This window comes from Prionailurus viverrinus, chromosome C1 (genome assembly GCF_022837055.1).
Source record: "Prionailurus viverrinus isolate Anna chromosome C1, UM_Priviv_1.0, whole genome shotgun sequence".
Taxonomy (NCBI): Eukaryota; Metazoa; Chordata; class Mammalia; order Carnivora; family Felidae; genus Prionailurus; species Prionailurus viverrinus.
The window spans coordinates 151,045,031-151,068,533 of NC_062568.1; the positions used below are offsets into that span (position 1 = coordinate 151,045,031).

Consider the following 23,503-nt stretch of genomic DNA (forward strand, 5'->3'; position numbering starts at 1 on the left):
TCTTTGCTGACAGGGTAGAGCCTATTTCGGATTCTCTCTCTCTTCCTCACTCTCTGTCCCACTCTCTTGCTCTCAAAGTAAATAAACTTAAAAAATACATTGACTTTAAAAAAAAAGAAATATTATAAGCCTCATAAAATTTTTAATATAGTTAGATGAAAAACATTCAAAATATGAAAATTTGAAGGAAATGCTTATGAAGCCTAAATTGATATAACTGTTACAGAAAGATATATAAGGAAATATCTGTTATTAGAAATGTATAGAAATACCCAGAATTAGAATGAAAGCAAAACATTTATTTTTTTAAAAGTTTTCACCCATGAGTTTTCATCCATGAGACTATTTCTGCCTGAGAAGTTATCACACTAACTAATCTAAAATATTCACCCTTTGAAAGCAAATCAATCTGATTAATGCACCTATCTCTGTACAGAATGAGACATAAAAGGCATTCCAAAATCATAAGAGGATGAAAATATACAATGGGAAAAGTAGCAAGCATATAGAACAAAATGGTGAAATAAAGGGAGTGAAGAAACAAAACCCTGATTGTTTGAGGACTTAAAGCCAAGATAAGGATGAAGAATAGGATTATTCTCTAAGGAAAAATGACCAGCAGGAAAAGAAAGCATAAGTCAGGATAATACTACTAAAAATAGAAGTAACAATAACAATAGTGATTATAATGATCACACCTGAGAAAATAGATCTCTTAAATACAGCTTACTCATAGGATTTCCGGAAGGATCAAGTGGGAAAATAAATGTGAAAGCCCCAAGTGGAGAATACAGCATATACAGAATACATTTGTACTTTCTCCTCTTAGTTCATTTGTATTTACCTTTACCAAAAAGGCTTTCTACATTTTTTAATCTAATTTATTACAGAAGCCCCCAGCTGATATTTTGCTTCTGGTCTGGCTCTCATCTAACCATACATCAGTCAGAGTGATCTATCCAAAGTCAAATCCAATCAGGCCATTCTCTTGTTTAAATTTCAAAAGCTCCCTATAGATCTCTGGGTAAAGTTCAATCTCCCCAGTGAAGTACCTAAGGCCCTTCATGATCTGGCTCCTGCCCATGTCTTTGGCTTTGTATACTACTACTACTCACAGCCACTCTTTGCTCTCCAAAGGAATTACAAAACCTCTTGTACTTCCTTGGGCATACCATACTGTTTTTAGAACATGTTGTTACTGTGTCTGGAAAGTCTCCTTCTTTTTCACACCCTTACCTTATGTCCATCAATTTTATACACATTATTTCACTTAATCATTACAACAACTCTTAGAATTAGATACTATTATAATTTTCACTTACAGATAGGAAAACTAAGGAAGTTAAGTAATTTGCCTAAGATCACAGAGCTAGTAACTAGACAAGCTAGGTCTAGCTCCAAAGCCTATGTTCTTCATCTCCATGCCTTTCAAGTTCTTTTTTTTTTTTTTTTAATTTTTTTTTTTTTCAACGTTTATTTATTTTTGGGACAGAGAGAGACAGAGCATGAACGGTGGAGGGGCAGAGAGAGAGGGAGACACAGAGTTGGAAACAGGCTCCAGGCTCTGAGCCATCAGCCCAGAGCCCGACGCGGGGCTCGAACTCACGGACCGCGAGATCGTGACCTGGCTGAAGTCGGACGCTTAACCGACTGCGCCACCCAGGCGCCCCATCCATGCCTTTCAAGTTCTACTATTTCCTTTACAATCAGATTATGTGAGATACTATATATACTTCTAGGTATCTTAGAGGTTTAAAATGAGTGACAAGTAGAATGATTTTCTTCTAATATTTGATAGGCTATTATCAAAAGAGACTAGGTTATTCTATGATACATAGAAGAATTAGGACTAATGAGTAGAAGTTATAGAAAGTCAGATTTCAATTCAGTATAATGAACACTCTACAATTAGAGAGACCCAGCGATTGCATACTCTGTTCTTTTAAAAGGACAGAGCTCCTCACAAATACAAGCAAGATTATTATGTCACATATGAATCAGAACAAGATTAGCTAAGATGTCCTTTTCAATCCAATGAAACCATAAACCAAATAAAATATTTACTCTTCATTCACTCATATCTGATTTTCTTTCCCAGTAATAAGGGTAAATCAGTACTATATCACCAATATTATTATTGCTGTATTCCCCTTACAATTCATTACATTAGGCCAGGGTTTATCAACCACCACACTACTAACATCTTGGGCTGGATAATTTTTCTGAGGTCTATCAAGGGTTGGGAGGAGGGTGGGGAGAAGACTGTTTTGCGCACTGTAAGATGTTCAGCAACATCCCTGGACTCTACACTCCTCTCAGCTGTGACAATCAAAAATGTATCCAGATCGCCAAATTTGTGGGAGTGGGGGCTGGGGGGAGGCAAAATCATCCCTGATTGAGAACCACTGCATTAGAGCAAATCATCTCATTTCGGATTCATAGAGTTCTCAAGGAAACCTAGTTTTCAGAGCTAAGTTGTGCCTCTACACCAAGAAATACATGACAATGTTGGGCTAATGACAGCCATTTATATGCATGTGTGTGCACACATGTGTTAATGTATCAACTGCTGCGCCCAAGTTACTGGTAGCCCTTAATTAAGTAAAAGATGTTTCTCTCCCCAGTGTTATAATTTGGTAAAAATCTTACATGAGTTATTAAAGGCAGCAGCTTATCCTACTTATTTCACTTTTTCACAACAAAGCTCGGTTTTCAATCAGAAATAATGATATGATTCAGTTTAGTAATAATTGATACAACATTAATAGTTACAGTAAGGTGGTTTTAACTTGTTACATCCAACAAAATTTTTAGTACAGTACAATCCAAACTGGATGGAGCTTACCCAATACCAAATAGCAAAAGTTATAGTCTACATAGTAGACACATATACTTTTAAGTAAGAAAACCTCCTCCAAATTTCCTTGGGTTAATTAGGCACCTGGATCTAAAATACCAGGCACAAGGCATTTTAAATGAGGAGCAGAACTGGTAAGTATAAAGCAAAGCCATAACTTACCAATCTGGGCCATAATCTGACAAAGAGCAATCTGTTTTAAATATGTGGATTTCCCACTCATATTAGGTCCAGTTATGATCAAAAAATTACTTCCTTCTGTAATAAAGGTATTGTTGGCAATAGGTTTTTCCACAGATATTTTTTCAAGAATGGGATGCCAGCCCTGTTTGATTGCTAAAGTATCGGTAAATTCTGGCCGAACTGAAAAAACAAACAAACAAAAAAGAATTGTAAGATTAATATATTTAATGGCCTGTGGTGTTGTACATGGGACTTTACTAGGGTCAATTTGGGACAATAACATTAAGATATTATTTTACCCTAATCTCTACCTAAATCCCTCTAGATTATAATAGACACATTCTAATCACCATCACAACTTTTATTCACTTCCAGGGAACTGTAGGATTTAGTTCCTTGTCATTGTCCTGGGCTCTAAAACAGTTCATAACATTTTCAAATTTGTGTAGAATAAAGAATCAACTAGCCATTGATGACACTTTTAAAAAAACAATTAATCACCAGTACTACAAAATTGCACATTTACTTAATTCCCACCTTCAGCATTATTTCAAATTTGGCGTACTTAGCTTTTCAAGTGGGGTATGAATATAGAGTAAAACCAAATATAAAAATAATTTTATGGGGGCGCCTGGGTGGCGCAGTCGGTTAAGCGTCCGACTTCAGCCAGGTCACGATCTCGCGGTCTGTGAGTTCGAGCCCCGCGTCAGGCTCTGGGCTGATGGCTCAGAGCCTGGAGCCTGTTTCCGATTCTGTGTCTCTCTCTCTGCCCCTCCCCCGTTCATGCTCTGTCTCTCTCTGTCCCAAAAATAAAAATAATAATAATAATAATAATAATAATAATAATTTTATGTCCGAACCTTTATAGAAGTTTTGCCTAAAAAGAATACCCAGGTAATAGTCAAAACAGACATAAAATATATTGTTAATTTATAGAAACAAATAGTGATGAAGTCTCCATGAATACCTTCCAAGGTAAAGGGGAAAAAAAGGGTGTGGGGACAAGTAAACACTAAAATCCTATGTGCCTCTAGAGGAAACACATGGATAAACTCAAAAGTATTCATTATAAAAGGAGGTTGGTTAGAAAATAATTTTTAAACTATTTCAAAAGCATTTTAACATCCAAAGTCATTATTTATAGGTTTGAGTTTCAGGATGATCCCTCTCAAATTAAAATGGGGCAACATCAAATATCTTAATAGTTAAGAAAACTATTATTAAAATAGTTAAGGTTTTGACTCCAAAGGAGATCTAACAGACCATAAAATACCAATTGAGGGCGCCTGGGTGGCTCGGTCAGTTAAACCTCTAACTCTTGATTTCAGCTCAGGTTATGATCTTACATTTCGTGGGATCAAGCCCCACATCAGGCTCCATGCTAATAGCATGAAGCCTGCTTGGATTCTCTGTCTCTGCCCCTGCACTGCACTGGTACATTCATGCACACTTTTTTTTTCTCTCAAAATAAATAAATACCTTAAAGAAAGAGAGAGAGAGAAAATAAAGCAACTGAAAAAGTTAACATTTCCATAAGAAATATAAAAATATGAAACAACTTTGTAAGATACTTATTTCCCATCAAAAACTAAGTGGCATAAGTACTTGAGAAATGTTACTGGTGATTTTAACTAGAAATTCAGTTATTAATGATACTAAGTCCACAATTATTCAACCTTAATTATCACATACTAGTTCTACAAATTTCTATACTGGATTATAGTTACTACTGGTAAGCTGGATAAGAAATTTCAAGGGGTTAATTTGAAGTCTTCATTTAATATTAGAAAATCACTTAACACTTATATTCAAGGCTTGTGTACAGACTTGGGATACAAAAATATATGACATAACTCCTGATCTTGAGATGCTCACATCTACAGAACTAGTTCAGAAAATATTCACTTTGGAGGTTCATTTCCCTCGTCCATGTCACACTCCTTCCAATTAGTCTTCAGATTTGCACTTTATCAGTTTGGATCATTGTAATTTCTACCAAGAAGGCAGCTTTTCGATCTTTCCTATTTGGGGAACATTCAAGTTTCTTGTAGTATTTTATTTTTCATTTATCAATTTCTCAGTAAACAATTTTCCAACTTTTAAAATGAATTTCAAGGGTAAATTTACTTTATTTTGAGTCTAAGACCACAGGCAAGAAACTACATTTCAGGTAAAAAAAAAAAAAAGTAAAACATTCATAATTGTTATATAAAATTGCTTGAAAGGAATACAAATTTCAGTATGCAACATATTTATCCCAAAGAAAGTAACCTACCATAGTCAGAAAGAGTGCAGGCATGAGCAAATGACAGTAGCATATCCAGCATTGACACAGTGTCAGATAGTTTATATAAGCAATGAATATGTTCATAAATCTCACTAAGCAATTTGCACACTATCCTGAAAGAATATGTTTGGTAAGTCAGGTAATGCTTTTAAAAAGGGACATACAATATAATTGTAAAACAATAAATTCATTGCTAACATAACATTCACAGTTCAGTTGTACACTATAGGTAAAGTCTACTGTTCTTTTGCCTCATTTTAGAAATTAAGAAATTGAAGTTCCTTGAGTTCACAGCACTTAGTAGCAAGAATGCATCTTCTGTGGGCACCTGGTGGCTCAGTCTACAAGAGTCAGCTACAAGAGTAGTTTTAACTCTTGATTTCAGCTCAGGTCATGATCCCACTGTTTGTGTGATCGAGCCCCAGGTCAGAGCCTGCTTGGGATTCTTTCTTCTCTCTGTCCCTCTCCTGTTTGTGCTTGTTCTCTGTCTCTCAAAAATAAATAAACAGTTTTAAAATGTTTAAAAAAAGAATGCATCTTCTGGTGGATTAACACTATGTTTTTGAAATTATTGGTTACTACATATGAATAAAATGAATTTTTATTAATAAAATTATTTTTATAGTCAAACAAGCCCTCACTATACAACAACAGATCCCACCTGCTAATAATTTTGTGCTCTTGCAAATGTGAAATTCAACACAAAAGTTACATATTTTCCCCTCTCTTTCTCTCTCACCACCCCCGCCAACATACACACACCCTAACAACATAATTATTTAAGCTTTTAATATGGGAAAGTTATTATACTGTGATATAATATACAAGGTTTTCCTTGGAGGGCATAACTGGCTCAGTTGGTAGAACATGTGACTCTTGGTGTCAGGGTTGTGAGTTCATGCCTCATGTTGGGTATAGAGATTACTTAAAAAAAAAAAAAAGTTTTTCCCTTACAAGAAGAAATATGCTCCCCAAAGCTACTATATCCTTAATTTCTGTGCTCTATGCCCTAAAATTGTTTTGAAAGTCCAATATTTGTCTTTATCATTTCAGGTCACCAACAATGAGTGATCAATTTTTTTGCCTCCCTTCCCCATGAATGATCTATTTATTATTTCTATCTGTATTGCTACTGTTTCACGAACAGCAAGAGATTGACACTATTGTGATATATATATGCATGCCATGAGAAGTTGAGGGCTTACATACCATAGGAAAAGAATAAACTGAATCAAGCCCAAGATAAGCCCATGATGTGTCAAATTCTACAACATGGTGCAATGCATACTACAGAAGTATCAGTTACATATATATATGTATATATATACATATATATGTATATATATGTATATATATGAATCTGATATATATATATATATATACATACATATATACATATATATATATATTGCAATTAGATTTGCCTGAATCTTCTATGAGGCTGAGTGATCCCAATCACAGTGACAGACTTTAAACGTTTTACTTGTTCTTCCAGGAAATGATCTTTCTTTGCTAACATTCATAATTTTATAATTTTCTGCAATCAGACAAAAAGCCAACTAATGAAATTTATCATAATGCCTCAAATTAACCAATTTAATATTCAAAAATTTCAAATGTGCTTACATATAAGTCATGTGATAGATCTCTCTCAAAGACTCCTGACATCTTTCATTCATTTTAATTAAATCTGTTGATGTAAAGGTATAAGAATTTTTCACTTTAGATATCTGCTAGGAAATGAAAAAACAAATGTCAAGATATGTGTACACTCATAAAATAAAACCTACAGATTTTAAACTGTACAGGTATTTAGGTTAATCACTTTAACTTTTGCGACAAAGCATCACAAAGAAACTCTCAAATAATGCCTGCAAAAAAGAAAAGATCACTTTTAAAGTTAAAGCAGGATTTTTTAACCTAGTCTATTCTGGCACAACTATTTTTACAGGTCTTAAAATTAAAATAGCCATGTAGAAATGTTAAACAGTACATCTTATCACCAAGCAACATGCATGACAGATGTAACTTTCACTCCATCTCTCACCCATCTTAGCCCTTGCCCTACTTTTGAACCTCACTCAAGCTCTAACCCCATTACTGTCTCCACCCATTCTTTACTTCATCTATCCCACATTATTTAGTATTACAGTGTTGTATTTAAAAACCCTAGAAGTTAAATGGTTTGTTTTTGCCAAAAGTTACCCCCTGGGAGCAGAGAAAGCAAAATTAGAGTGGGTTAGACTTTCCCAAACTGGTGTATCATGGGGAAGTTAATGTGTATTTAGGAAAAAAATTTTCCTGGTGCAAAGGTTTGGCAATACTGGATTTTAAAAAGTTAAGCAGATTTCTTTACTTCAGGACTTTTAAACCTTTAATAGGCAAATATGCACTAAGAACTACCTAAAACAGGACATGGTACAATATTTTCCAAATTCCTTTGATCAAAAATATCCTTGGACTTTCTTTTTTTCATTTTCCTTTTTTATATATACCAAGCTTCCAGAACTGTGGAATGCACTGTTTGGTCTTTCTCAAAAATAAACAAATAAGTAAAAAACTTCTACCTCACTCTTATATTAATATATAACTGTTAGGTGAGTTGACAGGAGTAGAAGCAATATACAGAACATTCAGAAACTTGACATGTAAAATTCAAAGAATGTCTGAAAATATGTAAAATGTAATTCTGCAAAATCAGAAACAACAATTTACTAGCCAAAATGCTAAAATGAACCTTAATAAACTCTGAAGGAAGTTGATTATTGGGAAGGGCTGCACAATCTGTAGTCATCTGGATGAAAAATCCTCGAGCAGAGCTAAAACTTGTCCTTAAAGGAAGACTGTATTTTTCTGCGAGCTGCGAAATCATTCCTAGTGACCAGAAACAGGAAAAACAAAAAGAATTTTAATAAGAAAATTTACTCTTTCTGTTTAAAGAAATCACATTTTCTTATTATTTTATATATAAATATGAAGGTCTTACTACTCTTAAATTTATATATAAAGATATTTAATGTCTAACATATATTTAAGCATTCTTTTAAGAAAAAAATTGGTAGTACAAAGGTAGACATTTTGATAGGTACTTTGGAAGTAAAAACCTCTAAAAATTAAAATAAAAAATAAAACTATTTTATACTTTCTGTATTAGAATATTAGATTTTTTATTCATTTTTTTATTTATTAACTTTTTTGAAAAGGAAGAGAATCATATAAATTATAACAATCATTATTTCACAGTAAGAAATTCTCTCTACAAAACATATTTTGCAAAACAAAATATTTCAAAAAAATGGGTGATGTGACAAATAAAATTCCTAAAAAATCAAAATCTTCCTATAAACTTCAAACTCACCACAGAATTACGTGTATGCATATATATATATATATATATATATATACATATATATATACACACACACACACACACACATATGTGTGTGTGATTTTTAATGTAAATCCAAGTTTGTTAACATATAGTGTCATAATGGCTTCAGGAATAGAACTTAGGGATTCATTCTTTACATATAACACCCAGTGCGCATCCCAACAAATGCCCTCCTTAATGTCTATCACCCATTTAGCTCATCCCCCACCCACTTCCCTCCAGCAACCCTTAGTTTATTCTCCATATTTAAAAGTCTTTTACGGTTGGCCTCCCTTTCTGTTTTTATATGATTTTTCCTTCCCTTCCCCTATGTTAATTTTTGTTTCTTAAATTCTACATATGAGTGAAATCATATATTTATCTTTCTCTGATCAACTTATTTCGCTTAGCATAATACATTCTAGCTCCATCCACATTGTTGCAAATGGCAGATTTCATTCTTTTTGATTGCCAAGTAATATTCCACCACACACACACACACACACACACACACACACACACACACACACACTGTACATACCCCATATCTTCGTTATCTATTCATCAGTTGATGGACATTTGGGCTCTTTCCATACTTTGGCTATTGTTGATAGCACTGGTATAAACATTGGGGTGCATGTGCCCCTTGAAATCAGCATTTTTGTATCCTTTTGGTAAATACCTAGTAGTGCAATTGATGGGTCATAGCATGCTCTATTTTTAATTTTTTGAGGAACCTCCATACTATTTTCCAGAGAGGCTGCACCAGTTTGCATTCCCATCAGCAGTGCAAGAGGGTTCCCCTTTGTCCACATCCTTGTCAACATCTGTTATTGCCTGAGTTGTTTATTTTAGCCATGCTAACAGGAGTGAGGTGGTATCTCATTGTGGTTTTGATTTGTATTTCCCTGATGATGAGTGATGTTGAGCATCTTTTAATGTGTCTGTTAGCCATCTGGATTTCTTCTTTAGAAAAGTGTGTGTTCATGTCTTTTGCCCACTTATTCACTGGATTATTTTTTGAGTGGGGAGTTTTATAAGTTCTTTACAGATTTTGGATACCAACCCTTTATCTGTCATTTGTAAATATCTTCTCCCATTCCATAGGTTACCTTTTAGTTTTGTCCATTGTTTCCTTTGCTATCCAGAAGACTTTTATCTTGATGAGGTCCCAAAAGTTCATTTTGCTTTTGTTCCCTTGCCTCTGGAGACCTCTGTAGTAAGAAGTTGCTGCAGCCAAGGTCAAAGAGGCCGTTGCTTGTTTTCTCCTCTAGGATTTTGATGGTTTCTTGTCTTACATTTAGGTCTTTCATTCATTTTGAATTTATTTTTGTGTATGGTTTAAGAAAGTGGTCCAAGTTCATTCTTCTGCATGTCACTGTCCAGTTTTCCCAACACTATTTGCTGAAGAGACTCTTTTTTGCATTTAATACTCTTTCCTGCTTTGTTGAAGATTAGTTGGCCACACATTTGTGGGTACATTTCTGGGTTCTCTAGTCTGTTCCATTGATCTATGTGTCTGTTTTTATGACAGTACTATACTGTCTTAATGATTACAGCATTGTAATACATCTTGAAGTCCAGGATTGTGATGCCTCCAGGTTTGGTTTTCAACATTACTTTGGCTATTTGGGGCCTTTTCTGGTTCCATACAAATTTTAGAATGACTTGTTCTAGTTCTGTGAAGAATATTGGTGTTATTTTGATAGGGATTGCATTGAATGTATAGATTGCTTTGGACACTATCAACATTTTAACAATATTTGTTCTTCCAACCCATAAGCATAGGATGTTTTCCATTTCTTTGTGTCCTCTTCAACTTCTTCTATAAGCTTTCTATAGTTTGCAGCTTTTATCTCTTTGATTAGGTTTATTCCTACATATTGTATGGTTTTCGGTGCAATTGTAAATGGGATCAATTCCTTTATTTCTCTTTCTGCTGCTTTATTATTAGTGTATATAAATGCAACCTATTTCTGTACACTGATTTTATATCCTGTGACTTTGCTAGATTTATATATCAATTTTAGCAGTTTTGGGTGGAATTTTTTGGGTTTTCACATAGAGTATGACGTCACCTGCAAATAGCGAAAGTTTGACTTCTTCCTTGCTGATTTGGATGCATTTTGTTTCTTTGTGTTGCTGGATTGCTGACACTAGGACTTCCAACACTATGTTGAACAACAGTGGTGAGAGTGGACATTCCTGTCATGTTCCTGACCTTAGGGGGAAAGCTCTCAGTTTTTCCATTGAGGATGTTATTAGCAGTGGGTCTTTCGTATATGGCCTTTACGACCTTGAGGTATGTTCCTTTTATCCCTGCTTTCTTGAGGGTTTTCATCAAGAAAGAGTGCTGTATTTTTTCAAATGCTTTTTCTGCATCTAGTGAGAGGATAATGTAGTTCTTATCCTTTCTTTCATTAATGTGATGTATCATGTTGATTGATTTGCAGATACTGAACCACCCCTATAGCCCAGGAATAAATCCCACTTGATCATGGTAAATAATTCTTTTAATGTATTGCTAGATTCAGTTTGCTATATCTCATTGAGAACTTTTGCATCCATGTTCATCAGGGAGATTAGTCTGTAATTCTCCTTTGCGGAGGGGTCTTTGTCTGGTTTTGGAATCAAGGTAATGCTGGGCTCGTATATTTTTAACTTGATGACCATTAATGCTTTGAACATTACTTGTGAAAATTAACATCTTCATTCCTCAAAAATAGTTCCTCCCAACAAATTTCTTGCTCTTCTCAGTCATACAACCACTCTCAGGCTAGAAATTTCAATCAGCACCAATAGCTACATTTCCCTTTACCCTGGCTATACCTACTCATTTATTAACTTGTAATTTCTTCCTTCACCTTTTGCATTTCTCTCTTCTCATATACATTGCTATCACTCTAATTTTTTAACTTGTAATAGTTTAAAATGGCCTCCCTGTCTCCATCGCTTCATCCAAACTCGAGCCTTCAAAGACTAAATTCTGGTACCTTAGTTTTGTCAAGGAATGCCCTATTCCATCCTAACCAATTGCCTTCCTTATCCCTTGAGATTTCCTTAGCTTTTGTCATTTGGTCTGTACCACTACTAGTAGATGGAATTCCTTTCTCGGCTATGCTATCTACTAAAACATTCTCATCCTCTATGCTTCCATATCCAGTCACTCTCTTGACCCCTCTAACGTGTTATATTTTTCTCATATATCTTATACCCTTGTGATATTATATGATCTATGTGGCTGATATACGTATCTCTATGTATACCTATTATACACAAACATGTATGTATGTGTGTGTTTCTTTATTGTCTGTCTCCACTACTATAATATAATCTCCATGAGGACCAGGACTTGGTCTTGTTTACTATGTAGTCCTAGTACCCCAAACAGAATTTTTCTATATTTATAAGAAACTCCACAAATTTGCTTACTGAATTACTATACTTGCTCAAATGCCACCTCTTCTAGACAAATGTAGCTCTTCCTCTGAAACCACTTCATACTGACAGCCTGCACTTTTCATGTAATTTATACACAGTGTTATATGAAGGTAAACAAACATCTCCCGATTTTCAGGTAACTCTAAGTTTGAAGAAAATCTATATTTAAGTTTTAAGAAAAGAACAGACATAACACTTAAAGATATTTACTTTCATAATCATATTTTAATATATTTTAAATGATAATATGTGTTAGCCTTATCTGTTTTGGTAACAAAAATTTAATTAAAAATATGTATGGCTAGTTATCACCAGCAGAAAAGCACAGCATGTCCTAAAAAGGTTTAATTTCTAAAAAAAACCAGAAAAATATGCTGAAGTAACTAAATTACCTGCTATGTCATCTACAATCTCTGTATATGTTCTTCTAGCAATGTCAAGAAATTCATTTATGTTGGATCTCACTGCATAACACTTCTGAGTCCTCATGTTCAGGCATCCTTTCATGTATCTTGCATCATCATTAATTATGGTTTTAATCTTTTCAAGTATGATTCCAAACCTAAAAAAGAATATTAAAGGCAATTAAGTCAAACAATTATTTTAATTTATAATCTGAGTCACAGTTAATGATATATTTTCTTGAAATAATTTAAAATGTAACAAGTAATATATTTTCTTGAAATGTCTTAAAAATGTTTTTGAGGGGCGCCTGGGTGGCGCAGTCGGTTAAGCGTCCGACTTCAGCCAGGTCACGATCTTGCGGTCTATGAGTTCGAGCCCCGCGTCGGGCTCTGGGCTGATGGCTCAGAGCCTGGAGCCTGTTTCTGATTCTGTGTCTCCCTCTCTCTCTGCCCTTCCCCCGTTCATGCTCTGTCTCTCTCTGTCCCAAAAATAAATAAACGTTGAAAAAAAAATTAAAAAAAAATGTTTTTGAAAATAAAACATACACACATTAAGTTAGAACTGTGGCTATATCAATTTTAAAATATTTTGTTAATCAAGATCAGTCTTTTAAAGTAACAGGAAGTGGGGGCGCCTGGGTGGCTCAATAGGTTGAGCGTTCGACTTCATCTCAGGTCATGATCTCGCGGTTTGTGAGTTTGAGCCCCAGGTCGGGCTCTGTGCTGACAGCTCGGGGCCTGGAGCCTGCTTCAGATTCTGTCTGTCTGTCTGTCTGTCTCTCTCTCTCTCTCTGCCCCTCCCCCACTCACACTCTGTCTCTCTCTCCTTCAAAAATAAATAAACATTAAAAAAAATAACAGGAAGCCACCAAGAATAATTCTACAACTGTTAATAAAAAGCTCTCCCAAATTATTTACATTGACTATGCCTATGAGTATAAAATATGTCCACTAAGAACTGTTATTCTGGCTTCATGTTCATTGACTCAATAAACATTTACTTATACCATGTATCAATCAATGTGTCAGGTGCACAGATTCAAAAAAGAATTAAATGCATGGTCCATGCCCTCAGCTGGCAGCACTAAACACATACTGTAAGACAGTGTAACAGAACCTCACAATAATCAGTAATTAACTGCAGTGATCATGCAAACCAAAAGTCTGATAACATCTATTTTCCTAACCTTTTGTTTTACTCTGTTCTGTATTTTATTTGTAATTCTGTTTTATTATTAACTTCAATTTGTGACTCACAAAAGATGTGAATCCTGAATCAATAAAATAACAGTTCTTACTATCACAAGTCTTTTTGGTCAAGAATCAAGGCACCACTGCTAAAAACAATATTAAAATTAAACTGTATTTAGATCTTATTAAACATTTATATCTACTATTTTTTGGTTACATTGGGCCTTTTTGGTTTACAAAAGAATATATTTTCATATTTGCAAGTCTTTCCATGTGGAATGGCTAAAAAAATTATTAAAATTGTGTATGATTTCAATTTTTAATAACATTCCAATCTTCCATTAACAAAAATACTCAACGTGCTGTTTCCTTATTTATGGGTATTTATAAGATGTAATGTATAATTAGAACTTTGATGAATAGCTTAAAGGTACTGTTAACCAGATTTCAAGTAATTGCTCTATAGATTACAATTAGAGTCTTTAACATCAGTTATGATCAGCAAGAAAGGAGTAATTAGCATGGATATTTTATTAACAGCTGAGTGACAAAGACCTCTTATCTTCTAAGGAACCACAGTAAGCTCTTAATAAAGGTGTGTTACAGTTCTTCAGAGCAATCTGTTAAAAAATAAAATAAAGATAATTAAAAATAATGAATTATGACACTATTCAAACATATCATTTTATATTTGTTTACAACTTTACAGTTTACCAAGGGCTTTCTTGACTTTCTGGCTTCATCTTCTCATGTGTGTACCCATAATAGATAATTTAGGTATGTGGGTGAGGATAAATGGTATCTTTCTTATTTTCAGATAAAGAACACCTGGCTAATAAAGGGGATCTACTGCTTTACTATTATGACTTTAATTTTTCTTATCTGTCAACTAATTGTTAGCATTCAAGTACTTTTTAGAGGTAGGTACTTAAATAGCTATCACTGTATATTTATTTATTTTTTTTAAGTTTATTTTTGAGAGGGAGGGCATGTGCACAAGCAGGGGAGGGGCAAAAAAAGACAGAGGGAATCCCAAGCAGGCTCTGCACTGTTAGGGTACAGCTAGATGACATCACTGGGCTTGATCTCCCCAATAGTGAGATCCTGGCCTGATGAGAAATCAAGAGTCAGACGCTTAACCGACTGAGCCACCCAGGCACCCACTATCATTGTACATTTAGAGTACTCTACATATAATTCTAAAATCTGCGTTTTAAATATGCATTAAACTAAAAAAGTGCTTTACATATTTATAAATAGAGCAATTTCTCCATTCTTTCTAGTTTTTTTAATGTTTATTTTTGAGAGAGAGAGAGAGAAAGAGAATGTGTGTGTGAGTGGGGGAGGGACAGAGAAAGAGAGAGACAGAGAGAGAGACACAGAATCTGTTAACAGGCTCCAGGCTCTGAGCTGTCAGTACAGAGCCAGATGCGAGGCTGGAACTTGGGAATGGCGAGATCATGACCTGAGCCGAAGTCAGACACTTAACTGACTGAGCTACCCAGGCGCCCCAGAATTCTCCATTATTATATGGAAAAAGCAGGGATCTAATTTTGCTTAATGGAAACTGTAAGTGGTCACTATTTGAATAAACAGAAAAAAGAAGAAAACAGTTAACCTGACTTTTACCTATTTTAGTTTGCTATAAGGCAATGGCAGTAATAACTTTTGTTTATGAATAGAAAATATTTAAATACTTTCAAAAACTGCAAAACTCATAAAAGCATAAAGAAAAACATTTAAATTACTTCTACCATTCTTCCAAATAAATAATCGAAACACGATGGTATATTTCCTGTCACTTCTTCAAATAAAAAATCATTATATCATTGCATACTCCTTTTCTCCCCTACTTAATACTGCATCACAAGCATTAGAAACTTTTAATAAGGGGCACCTGGGTGGCTCAGTTGGTTAAGGGCCAACTTCAGCTCAGGTCATGATCTCAGGTTGTGAGTTCGAGCCCCACGTCAGGGTCTGTGCTGGGGTCTTCCTTTCTCTCTGCCCCTCCCCTGCTCATATTCTGTCTCTCTCTCTCTCAAAAATAAATGTTAAAAAAAGAGAAACTTTTAATAGTATAAATTTTTAATAAGTCATATTTCACCCTCTAGAAAAGTCTCTTCCCTTAATTCTGGAGTTGTATGCTACTTATAATTTCTCACTAATATAAATAATGCTGCAATGACCATAACTGGGCATAAATCTTGGTCAATATTTCTTAGGAGTTCTTTTGTACAGATTTCTAGTAGTATAACAGCATCAAAAGATAGATGTTGAAAAACTTCCTTGTGAAGTATGTACAATTTGTACTCCTACCAGCTGTCTATGAAGCTGTATGTTTTACTATTCTCTCATTAGCAGTAAGTTGTATCCATTAAAGGAAAAATAAACCTTTGTTTTTTTGATATATAAAAAATGACTTTAATTTGTATTTCTTTGACTAATATTGAGGTTGAATATTTTTGGTACTATTTATTAACCCCTTTGATTTCCATTTTAGGAGCATTCTGCATATTTCTATTGGTATTCCAGTATTCTCTTATGAAATTACATGAGTTTTATGACAGAAAGTAATATTTTGTCTGTTATAAATTTTTCCTATTTTTACACCATGAAAGTTTTTATTTTATTTTTTTAAATATGAAATTTATTGTTAAATAGGTTTCCATACAACACCCAGTGCTCATCCCAACAGGTGCCCCCCTCAATACCCATCACCCACCCTCCCCTCCCTCCTACCCCCCAACAACCTTCAGTTGGTTCTCAGTTTTTAAGAGTCTCTTATGATTTGCCTCCCTCTCTAACTTTTTTTTTTCTCCTTCCCCACCCCCATTGTCTTCTGTTAAGTTTCTCAGGATCCACATAAGAGTGAACACATATGGTATCTGTCTTTCTCTGCCTAGCTTATTTCACTTAGCATATCACTCTCCAGTTCCATCCACGTTGCTACAAAAGGCTATATTTCATTCTTTCTCATTGCCACATAGTATTCCATTGTGTATATAAACCACAATTTCTTTATCCATTCATCAGTTGATAGATATTTAGGTGCTTTCCATAATTTGGCTATTGTTGAAAGTGCTGCTATAAACATTGGGGTACAAGTGCCCCTATGCATCAGCACTCCTGTATCCCTTGGGTCAATTCCTAGCAGTGCTATTGCTGGGTCATAGGGTAGATCTATTTTTAGTTTTTTGAGGAACCTCCACACTGTTTTCCATAGCAGCTGCACCAGTTTGCATTCCCACCAACAGTGCAAGAGGGTTCCCGTTTCTCCACATCCTCTCTAGCATCTATAGTCTCCTGACTTGTTCATTTTAGCCCCTCTGACTGGCATGAGGTGATATCTCAGTGTGGTTTTGATTTGTATTTCCCTGATGAGGAGTGATGTTGAGCATCTCTTCATGTGCTTGTTGGCCATCTGGATGTCTTCTTTAGAGAAGTGTCTATTCATGTCTTCTGCCCATTTCTTCACTGGATTATTTGTTTTTTGGGTGTGGAGTTTGGTGAGCTCTTTATAGATTTTGGATACTAGCCCTTTGTCCGATATGTCATTTGCGAATATCTTTTCCCATTCTGTCGGTTGCCTTTTAGTTTTGTAGACTGTTTCCTTTGCAGTGCGGAAGCTTTTTTCTTCATGAGGTCCGAATAGTTCATTTTTGCTTTTAATTCCCTTGCCTTTGGGGATGTGTCAAGTAAGAAATTGCTGCGGCTGAGGTCAGAGAGGTTTTCTGCTTTCTCCTCTAGGGTTTTGATGGTTTCGTGTCTCACATTCAGGTCATTTATCCATTTTGAGTTTATTTTTGTGAATGGTGTAAGAAAGTTGTCTAGTTTCATTCTTCTGCATGTTGCTGTCCAGCTCTCCCAGCACCATTTGTTAAAGAGACCGTTTCCCTAGATTTCTTTGGCCTTTACTTTGCCTTTGACATGTCAAAGCTTAAAATTTGTGTTTTATCAAATCTATCAATTGTGGGGGGTGATTTATTATACTTCTTTCATTCTAAGAAAGATGGCAACATTTTTTAAACCTTTTGCCAAATTGTTTTCATTATATAGTATTTATTAGAATGAACTCTATAACAAAATTCTTCCACATTTTCCATTATTTTTTCTTTAAAAAAGCAGTTCTTCTTTGTCACCTTAATTTTTAAAAATGTTTTGCACAGGGGTGCCTGGCTGGCTCAGCTGGTAAAGCATGAGACTCCTGAACTAAGGGTTGTGCATTTGAGCCCCACACTGGGTGTAGAGATTATTTAAATAAATATATGCTTAAAAACAAGTTTTGCACATTTTAGTATTTAAAATATAGTATTTATAAAAAAATCACATCAGAGGTACTTCAAGTAAGAGTTAGAAATAAATACTAAAATCAAGTGAACAGGATATTTATAGTCTCAAAGTATCTCTCCATAGATTAATAACTTCACAGTGAATTGATCAAAGTTCATATCACCAGAATGTGGAATGGTATCACATGCCTCCTGATGTGATGTACTAAGAAAGGTACAACTTTTCCCATAGAGTATTACTGCGGAATATGTACAAGCTAAATTTAATCATGAGAAAATAACCATACACACAAATTGAGGAATATTCTATAAACAACTGCTACTCTTTAGAATGTTAATATCATGACAAAGAAAGGATGAGAAACTTTTAATTTAAAAAGGTATAAAGAAACATGACATTAAATACAATGCATGGTACTGGGGTTGACCCTGTATCAAGAAAAAAAATCCATTAAAAATATTATTAAAACAATTAGAAAATTTTGAACATATTGTACACATAATAGTATTGGATCAATGTTAAATATCCTAATTTTTTTAATTACATCATGTTTATTTAAGAAAACATCTTTGTTCTCAGAGATATACACTTTAGTATTTAGGTACTGTAATTTTCAAATAGTTCAGTAAGAGTAATGATAAGTATAATAATTGGAAGTGTCTGTTGTGTGAGTAAGGAGAGAATATGGAAATTTATTATACTATACTTGTAACTTTATCTAAATTTGAAATTATTTGGAGACAAAAAGTTTTTTTAAAAACTGATGCTAGACATGTTTTGTACAATATACAGCTAAAGTTACCTTTAAAGGATCCACAAGTTCCAAGGTATGTTTTAGGTATATTAAATTTGTTATCTTTGATTCAGCTGCATTAACCTATTAAGATAAATGTGGACACCATAAATACACAATACAAGAACGGGTTTTCCTCTTGAATATTCTACACTGATCATATTCATACATTTTTATATATGAACCTACTCAGCATAGACAATATAGACGATAGTTACAATTACTGACCTATCATAAGCCTAGTGCACTAGTTTCCAGAAAGTCTGACAATGAGGAGAGTTCATCTCATTGTGTCCAACTTTCATTTCTACTTCAGCCCTTTGGGTCCAGCTTAACCTACAGTAGTGACAGGAGATACAGTTCAATCCTGAACGGTACCAAGAGACTAAGATTAACTGAAAAAGGCACAAAGGGTATTTGTGGCAAGATGATATTTGAAAAGCTTCATCCAAACCTCCCAGATAGCTACAGAATGACAAATTTCCCTCACTGGTTCCTGTTTGTGCAAGTAAAACAATTTCCGTAATTCTAGTTGTCCAAATTAATTATAGTTTTTCAAGGTAAAGCAATATTAGCATTCAAACTTTAAATCAAATTATACTATCCCTAGAACAAAACAGTGGTACTAAACCTGGGGAAATGAAGAATTTTTTCTGAATGGACAAATCTACCAATACAGACAAGGGGTTTCTGGATATCACATTATGATATAATGTACTTGATATAGCACTGTTTCTTTTTGTAGTCTTCTGACCTATATCCTTATTGCACAATACCTGGACTGTTCAGTGACCATATGAGCCAATTAAGAAGAAATACCAAAATAAATGTTATTAGCCCCAAAACAAGTTACCTCATGCTCAGAAGATTAAAAATAAGTAATAGTCACCAAACAGAAGACAACTTTCATCCCTATTACCAAAGGAGAATATCTTCCAAAAATACCAATTTGCCCTTGAAGAACAAGGCAGAAGGATTAACTCTAATGAATATCAGATTATAATAAAGTTAGAGCAATTAAAAAAAACTGTGGCATTAGCACAAGGACAGAGAGAAGGACCAATGGGACAGAGTCTAGAAATAGACCCAAACATATGATTTAACCCAAGCATTTGACTTATGACAAAGGCTGACTATAGAGTAATGGGGAAATGATAGTCTTTTCTATAAATGATACCAACAAGATTATGAATCTGTATGAAAAAAAAGGAAATGTGGCCCCCTTCCTCAAACCACATAGAAATATCAATTTCAAATGGATTACAGATCTAAATACAAAAAAGTGAAACAATAAAACATCTGGAATATATGAAAGAAGAATTTCTTTACTACCTTGGGTGTTCTAACTAAGTTATTTAAGTTTCTTTATTTTAAGGGAGAGAAAGTGTGTGCATGTGGGAGAGGAGCAGAAAGGGAGAGAATCGCAAGCAGGCTCTACACTGTGAGCACAAAGCTAGACACAGAGGTCAGTCTCACAAACCATGAGATCATGACCTGAGCTAAAGAGTCAGATGCTTAAATGACTGAGCCACCCAGGCACCGTTTGTTTTTTTTTTTAAGTTTGTCAACTTTTAGAAATGTTATAATTGATGATTTGACATACATTAATCACAGGGCCAACTAATGGCCAAAGTTGCCTATATCTCTCCCATGGTTTGGTTTTTGTGGGTGCACAGGAATCATATTACAAACCCTACAACCACAAACTCCAACATTTGTGTTTTTACTTTCTACCTAATAGGGGACATTTCCACCTAACAACTTCTCACTCCTGTAGTAATAAAGGCTTTTGTGATATTGTCCCCTCATTGCTTTGGCTCCTGACCAACGCTGGTACTTCCCCATGTGACCCCATGTTGCAAGCTCCCCTCTCTCAGAAATCGTAAGTAATAAAAATCTTCTTTTAATAACATCAGCCTATGTCATCACTTAGTCATCTCCATAAATTAAAATCCCACGGGTACAGTCAAGACATTGGGGTAGGTAAAGACTTCTTATGCAGGATACAACAACCACTATAAAGGAAAAAGCATAAACTAGGATCTACATTTAAATTAAGAACTTCTAATAAGTCACGCAAAGAAAGTCAACAAAGATCTCACTGATATGTGGAATCTAAAAACAAAGAAAAAACCAAGCTCATAGACACAGAGAATAGACGAGGGGCTGCCAGAGGCAGGGGGTGGGCAAAATGGAAGAAGGAGGTCAAAGGCACAAACCTCCAGTTGTACACTAAATAAGTCATGAGGATGTAATGGACAGCATGGTGACTATAGTTAATAATACTCCCACATATTTGGGGCACCTGGGTGGCTCTGTCGGTTAAGCGGCCGACTTAGGCTCGGGTCATGATCTCGCGGTCCGTGAGTTCAAGCCCTGCATCGGGCTCTGTGCTGACAGATTCTGTGCTTCAGATTCTGCGTCTCCCTCTCTCTGACCCTCCCCCGTTCATGCTCTGTCTCTCTCTGTCTCAAAAATAAATAAACGTTAAAAAAAATAATTGAACAGTGATTCTAAGAAGTACAGGCAAGAGAGTAGGGAAGAGCAGCAATACGGGATACACTGCTGATCATGATATCGCTACATGGCACCGTGGCTCAATCCTGGAGACCATTCAGAGATGGTGTAGAGTAAGCTTCAGAAGCTATCTCCAGAGGTAAGGAAAATGGCATATTTATTAACCAACTCCTGTTTGGTATTGGTTAAGATCTATTGCTGGGCAACCACTCCCTGATTACCCTCAAGTTTCTCATGTGGCTAAAGAAAGTCCTCAGGCAGTGAGTTTCAGTTGTTTGTAGTAAGAAGACTTCCTTGTACAAAAGTGAACGCCAAGGGGATATAGGTGGCACAGCAACAATATCTACTCTACAACACTGGGTAAAAAAGTCAGTGAAATGGGAAAAGATTTGTGCAACACACAAAAACAACCAAGGAATCATAAAAGCTCTACAAATCCCAAAAAAAAGATAACCCAAAATCGGCAAGAGACATTCACAAAAGAAGATATTCAAATGGTCAATATACATATGAAAGGATGTTCAACCTCATTATCAGAAAAATGCAAATTAAGAACACAATGAAATACCACTAGCTACCAATCACTATGGCTAAAATTTTTAAACTGATAATATTAGGTTTGGGGGAGGAGTAATGGGAATTCACATATACTGCTAATAGGAGTATAAATTGATACGATCATTCTGAAAAACATTTTCATTATCTACTCAAGTTGAAGATATGCATTCCTCATGACTCAGAAATTCCACTCCAAACTATGTGCCCAATAAAAATATGTGCACAATTATATAAGGAAATATTTACAATATTGTTTAGCAATATTATTTGTAATTTCCAGAAACTGTCAACAACTCGAAAGTCCAACAGTGAAGGGGCGCCAGGGTGGCTCAGTTGGTTGAGCATCTGGCTTCGGCTCAGGTCATGATCTCACAGTTTGTGGGTTCGAGCCCCGCATCAGGCTCTGTGCTGACAGCTTGCTCAGAGCCTGCATTCTGCTTCAGATTCTGTGTCTCCTTCTCTCTCTCTGCCCCTCCCCTGCTCATGCTCTGTCTCTCTCTGTCTCTCAAAAATAAATAAATGTTAAGAAAAAATTTTTTAAATAAAAAAAATTTAAAAATTCCAACAGTGAAATAAATAATAGCATATTCGTACAGTGAAAGATTACATAGCAATAGAAATAAATGAGCTATAGATAAATGCAACAACATAGTTAAATCTCACAAACATAATGTTGGCCAAACAAAGCCACATATAAAAAATGCACATGAGGGGCGCCTGGGTGGCTCAGTCGGTTAGGCATCCGACTTCAGCTCAGGTCAAGATCTTACAGTCTGTGAGTTCAAGTCCCGCGTCAGGCTCTGTGCTGACAGCTCAGAGCCTGGAGCTTGCTTCAGATTCTGTGTCTCCCTCTCTCTCTCTGCCCCTCCCCTGCTCATGCTCTGTCTCTCTCTCTCTCAAAAATAAATAAAAACTTTAAAAAAATATTTAAAAAAATGCACATGAATGTTTCCTTATATGTGAAGTTTTTTAAAATAATGGGTAAAACTAGATTAGAAAGAAAAACAAGAACACCATTACAAAAAAGTAGTTTCTTTTTGGAGGGAGGGAGAGAATAATGAACCGAAAGAAGCAAAACTGGAGTTTTTAAAGTAATGGCAAAACACCCATTTCTTTACCTGAGTGGTCATTACGTGGATGTTCACTTTGGCAATGCTTGAAGGCATTTTTGGTTGTTACAACCAGAGAGATTCTATTAGCATTTAGTGGGTAGAAGCCAAGGTTACTGCTAAACATCCTAGAACACATGGGACAGGAAAAGAATTATCCAGCCCAAAATGTCTATCATGCCTAGGTTGAGAAATTCTGCTGTAGAGGAGCTCTTACTACAAGCATACAGATACTCTTACACTTTCATATCACTGATGCTTTCTTCCCTGTTTGTTCCTTCTCTGTATCCCTCTCTAATCTCTCTACACTCTGCTGGCTTCTAAGAAGTAAGCTGCCATGAATCCTACAGTTGCAAGAAACTAAATACTGCCAACACTACAAGAGTGGGTACATAGATCCTTCCCTAGTTGAGTACTCCACGTGAGTATTCCACCTTGGATGACATCTTAACTGCATGCTGAGAGACCCTAAGCAGAGAATCAAGCTAGAATGTACATAGATT

At 35.2% G+C, this 23,503-nt stretch overlaps 2 protein-coding genes across 2 annotated transcripts in view; one reads left to right on the forward strand and one right to left on the reverse strand.

Annotated features, from left to right (window-relative positions):
• ASB17 (ankyrin repeat and SOCS box containing 17) overlaps positions 1 to 23,503 on the forward strand; it is a 70,502-nt gene that overhangs the window by 43,543 nt on the left and 3,456 nt on the right. The gene's annotated exons all lie outside the window — the stretch shown is intronic.
• The window catches only part of MSH4 (mutS homolog 4), a 76,662-nt gene that overhangs the window by 15,412 nt on the left and 37,747 nt on the right, over positions 1 to 23,503 (reverse strand). The window contains exons 9-15 of the mRNA XM_047869561.1: positions 18,826 to 18,900; positions 14,289 to 14,353; positions 12,531 to 12,700; positions 8,065 to 8,201; positions 6,954 to 7,057; positions 5,316 to 5,440; positions 3,020 to 3,220 (exon numbers count right to left, since the gene is read on the reverse strand). Coding sequence (XP_047725517.1) covers positions 3,020 to 3,220; positions 5,316 to 5,440; positions 6,954 to 7,057; positions 8,065 to 8,201; positions 12,531 to 12,700; positions 14,289 to 14,353; positions 18,826 to 18,900 — 877 coding nt within the window. The remainder of the gene's footprint in view (positions 1 to 3,019; positions 3,221 to 5,315; positions 5,441 to 6,953; positions 7,058 to 8,064; positions 8,202 to 12,530; positions 12,701 to 14,288; positions 14,354 to 18,825; positions 18,901 to 23,503) is intronic.